The sequence below is a fragment of the Spermophilus citellus genome (assembly GCF_964194105.1).
Source record: "Spermophilus citellus genome assembly, chromosome: 2".
NCBI classification, from domain to species: domain Eukaryota; kingdom Metazoa; phylum Chordata; class Mammalia; order Rodentia; family Sciuridae; genus Spermophilus; species Spermophilus citellus.
Genome location: NC_138183.1, coordinates 174,001,640 through 174,006,812, shown reverse-complemented (window position 1 = coordinate 174,006,812; position 5,173 = coordinate 174,001,640). Strand labels below are relative to the sequence as shown.

General features: G+C 42.3%; 1 protein-coding gene across 1 annotated transcript; it reads left to right on the top strand.

Annotated features, from left to right (window-relative positions):
- Positions 1-1,567: 1,567 nt before the first annotated feature.
- LOC308642409 (lysine-specific demethylase 4D-like) lies at positions 1,568-3,094 on the top strand (the record flags this gene model as incomplete). The annotated part of the gene is made up of 1 exon (XM_081281286.1): positions 1,568-3,094. One exon carries the CDS (start codon positions 1,568-1,570, stop codon positions 3,092-3,094), a length of 1,527 nt encoding a protein of 508 aa, XP_081137412.1.
- Positions 3,095-5,173: the final 2,079 nt, after the last annotated feature.

The following is a 5,173-nucleotide window of genomic DNA, read 5'->3' as shown; positions in this document are numbered from 1 at the left end:
GGATGACCCTCCTCTATGGGGAATAATTCTGTTGTGCTAGATTGGTTTGTGTAGGGTTGCTATCACTTGTGTAAGACTTGGGGGGACAAATGCCACAAAGCCACACAATATGAGTTATGGAAACAAATGATTGTTATTTGTGGTTATTTCTTTACTATCACTCCTTTTTCCTTCAAATTCTAATTATCTAGCCTCTTTAATAGATTGTTTAGTTCATTTATTTTCAGTCATTTTTTTCCATTTAAATATAATGAAATATACTTCTTAGTTGTCTTTAGTGGTTTTTGATCTAAACTCTATTTTAAATACATATAGAAGTTTGTGGAAATAGTAATAGTTTGATGAGTTATCACAATTAAAAAATTTTTTGTTCTTTTTAGTTATACATGACAGTAGAAAGTATTTTGACATACATATATGGAATATAACTTCCCATTCTTGTGGTTCCATATAATATGGAGTTACATTGGTCATGTATTCATATATGAACATAGGATTCATTCTACTGCATTACTAAATTAGCTATTCTGATGGGTGTATATGTAGCACCCTGGTTCAGAGCATATTAACATTACTTTAGAGACTCCATTAGCCCCAACTCACAGCAACCTCTCTTTTTCTCAAATGTAACCATTACTTTTACCTTGAGCATAGATTACTTTGTCTCCTTTGACCTTTATGTAAATGAGATCATGTAATAGATATTCTCTTGAATTTAACCATTTTGCTCAATATTATCTTTATAAAATCTATTTCTGTAGTTTTTGTCTTCATTGTTATATGGTATTCCATTGTAAGAATAATATACAACACTTATCCATTCTGTTGGTGACATTTTTGTAGTTTACAGTATTTGGTACTAGAAGTACGTTGTTATGAACATTCTCAGATGTGAGTTTCAGTGCAGAGTCTTACACATTTCCTGAGCATGTATAACACTTGGATCATAAAAAATGCATGTGTTCTATTTTAGAAGTCACTGTCCAAATAGTTTTCTAAAGTGATTATAGTGTTTCATATTCCCTCTAGTAGTAGGGTATGAGAATTCCTAGCATTTTCTTCCACATTGACATCATCACTGTATTGACAATATTATTATAAAATTTTAGCCTCTCTGTAATGGTAATATTCCATTATGGTGTTTAATTTGTAGTTTGCTAATAATTTTTTACATATTAATTTTCAATATTTCTGTATTCTTTCCTTCAGATTTTGTTTTATACACTGCCCTAAAGACACACTGCTACATTTGAGTCACTCACCCAAGCCTTGGTAATTTGGAAGACCTCAAGAGGACAGAACCACGCACCAACTGAGGACAATAATAGAGCTGCTGACTAAGCCACCATCTTATCTGGATAAAGCTAAATTGCCTGCAGTGCAGTCCTCTTGGTCAACAAAAAAGCCTAAGAAAGACTTATCATCTCATTTGAAAAATAGTTGTCTGATGGATCTTGCAGCCTCATAGTACAGCTATTTGATTATTAAAAAGTAGCATTTTTCTGCCACCTCATCTATTTAGAACATATCTAAATATTGGGATTTTGCTGCTTATTAAATCAAAACTATGAAGTCTAAGCCCAACTGTGCTCAGAATCCAAACTATAACATAATGATATTTCATCCAACCAAAGAAGAGTTTAATGATTTTGATAAGTATATTGCTTACATGGAATCCCAAGGGGCACACAGAGCTGGCCTGGCCAAGGTAATTCCACCCAAGGAATGGAGAGCCAGGCAGTCCTATGATGATGTCAGTGACATCTTAATAGCCACTCCCCTGCAGCAGGTGGTCTCTGGGAAGGCAGGTATGTTCACTCAATACCACAAAAAGAAGAAAGCCATGACAGTGGGAGAGTATCACCTCCTGGCAAACAGTGAAAAGTATAGAACTCCCCCACACCTGAATTTTGAAGATCTGGAGAGAAAGTACTGGAAGAACCGCCTCTATGACTCACCAATTTATGGTGCTGACATCAGTGGCTCCTTATTTGATGAAAACACTAAAGAGTGGAACCTGGGACACCTGGGAACCATTCAGGACCTGTTGGAACAGGAATGTGGAGTTGTCATTGAGGGTGTCAACACGCCCTATCTGTACTTTGGCATGTGGAAGACCACTTTTGCGTGGCACACGGAGGACATGGACCTTTACAGCATCAACTACTTGCACTTTGGGGAGCCCAAAACGTGGTACGCGGTGCCCCCTGAACATGGGCAGCGCCTGGAGCGCCTGGCCAGGGAGCTTTTCCCGGGCAGTTCCCAAGGCTGTGAGGCCTTCCTAAGACACAAGGTGGCCCTCATCTCGCCCACAATCCTCCATGAGAATGGCATTCCCTTCAATCGCGTGACTCAGGAGGCTGGTGAGTTCATGGTGACATTCCCCTATGGCTACCATGCTGGCTTCAACCATGGCTTCAACTGTGCGGAGGCCATCAATTTTGCCACTCCGAGGTGGATTGATTATGGCAAAGTGGCATCTCAGTGCAGCTGTGGGGAGGCCAGGGTCAGCTTCTCCATGGACCCCTTTGTGCGCATCCTGCAACCCGAGCGCTATGAGCTGTGGAAATGCGGACAAGACAGGGCCGTAGTGGACCACACTGAGCCTACAGCGCTTGGTAGACAGGCGAAGACCACCTGGAGGGACGTCCTTTCACGTAGGAAAGCTTCCCCCAGCCTGAGACATCTCCCACTCCGCCAGGCCTCACAATCTGCTCTGCCCGAATCCGCCACTGGTGAGACCCACTGCAGTGCTCAGGTGTGCCCGATGCCCAACCTACCTTCGGCAGCCAGAAGTGCTGCAGTTCAGCCTAGGGCCACAGCCCACAGCTCCCAGGGGCCTGAAACAGCCCCGCCACTGACCCTGCATCCGTCAGTTCTGACTGGCAGACGTGGTCGTGGTCGTCCTCCTAGGGAACTAAGGGTTCAGGAACAGACTTCCCAGGTTCCAGTCAAGAGACGCCTCTCTGCTGGCACAGCCAGCATAGCTCTGGACCCAGAGCTTCGGCTCAAAACTGCTCATGGAGATTTGATGATCAACCCTGAACCTCTAAGACCTAGGCTGCAGCACCCTGCTATGACCCCTAAGCCCTGAGACTGCCTTTATAACCTAGTGCTCTGCTGCATGGAAGTTTGCTGAGACAGGTCAAATTTACATCTTAGAACTTTGAATGAGTTTGGGGAACACTGGTCATGACATGAGGGAGCCCCTCCTGCAATGCCCCTCCTGCACTGCTGAGTCCCTGATAGTTATAAAATTTGGCATACTTTGTTCTTCCTCACTGACCTTGGACTCTGGCAACTTCTGGATCTCCAGCTTAGGTATCATCCACTGGATACCTCTGGTGTCTTTGAGAACTAGGTTCCACTGAGGTTGCTGAAACCTGATTTTCCCTAATCTCTCATCCTCCAAACCCATTGTGGATGATGATGCACTTGTGAAGAATCCAGAGCTCTGATTCTCTTCCCTTTTCCCACTCACCCTTACCTTTCTTGGAAAATGAGGCACTTTTGACCAATTAGGTTAATAGAGCACTGAAAAGAAGGTGATAAACCTTTTCAAATTTTGATGTATTTAAAATGTATTCTCACCCAGTATTTGTTCACAAGTATATTAAAGGTAATGGAACCAAAATGTTAAAATTTGACCTTATTTCTAATACTATAGTTTCAAACAATGGGGGCAGGTAGTGGAGTATATTATTTTATGTGTGTTTCTTAATTGTTTCAAAACATTTTTTTTTTTTTGTAGACTAGTTACATTGTGTGGTGATGGTGAGTGGGCTTGGGGATGCACACTGAATTCTGGCTATCTTTTTGAAAGTTTTTTGTTTGCAACCATGTTTGAGGATGATATGCAGGGCAATGGAAGTTACGTTGCTGGGAGAGATGATCAAGCATAGGAAAAACATTCTATCACTTTACTGTGTTCTCTTCAAGTTTCTACTGACTTTTGAAAGCTTTTATTTTTTTTTAAATGTTGTCCTAATTAGTTATACATGACAGTAGTGTAAGTATATTTCACATTTCCCTTATTCAGCCCAATAAAAAAGTGCACAAATCAATAAATGAGACAATTTCAGTTACTATTATGTGTTACGAGCCCCTGGTCAGGGAGAGCTTCACAAAGCAGAAGACATTTTTGAGGCCCAAATGAGAAAAAGGGAAGGTCCAGAGGAGCATTTTCCACTTTCACAGACCAACAAATGCCACAGACCTAATGTGAAGCTGGGTGATTCAGGATTCTTAGGAACAGAGAGGAAGCTCATTTGTGTCTGGGACATAGAAAGGAAGAAGAGGCAGGGCCAGAGTATGTGGGCCTTGTATCTCATGGTAAGTGTTTGATTCTTTCGCAACTTGAAAGGAGAAGGCATTAGAAGTTGAAAACAGCAGTTGACATGATGTGATTTCCAAATTTAAATAATCAGCTTAGTCTTGTGAAAAATGTGGGGCTGGAATAGCAGCTAGACCATCTAGATAATACAAGTGAGAGTAATGCTAACTTAGACTTTATTGGTATTGTTGAAATTGCACACAGTGGACAAATGCAGAATGTATTTTTGAAGTTGAAAGTGCTAGTTTGGATAGAGAAAGAAATATTTCAGAGAAGCAAGCCCCCCTCTACTCAGTAAAGGCATCTTCACTCCTCCCCACAGAATTTCAGTAAGGCTGTGGAATTGGAAGTACCAGGTAAAATTGAAGACAAGAATTATAAAAAGTTGTTACATGTTTGAGGTCCTGAGTAAAGGCAGCAAAAGCCCATATCTTCATCCCTATTCCACCATGCGGCCAGCACAATGGTTTCATTAATGAGGTTCTTGGCATAAAAGTTAGCTAGCAGAGATCGAAATAAAACACACAGACTCAGTTACCTTTTTCTATGGCCAGGTCCAAGACGGCTCCCCTCTCTGGTTTCCACCTCTAACCGCCCAGCAAGGATTACTCAGGGCTAGCAGGAGAGAGAGAGAGAGAGAGAGAGAGAGAGAGAGAGAGAGAGAGAATGCCAGGGAGTAGCCTTTTATTGGGGAACAAGAAATTCAGGGGAGAATTCCATCCAATGAAGGGTGGGGGGGGGCGCACTCCAAGGTCAGGGTCAGTGATTGGGCCCCCGGGGTCAGTGGTCAGTCACACCCCCCACACGGATGGGTTCTCTCATCAGGAGAGGGCCGGGAAA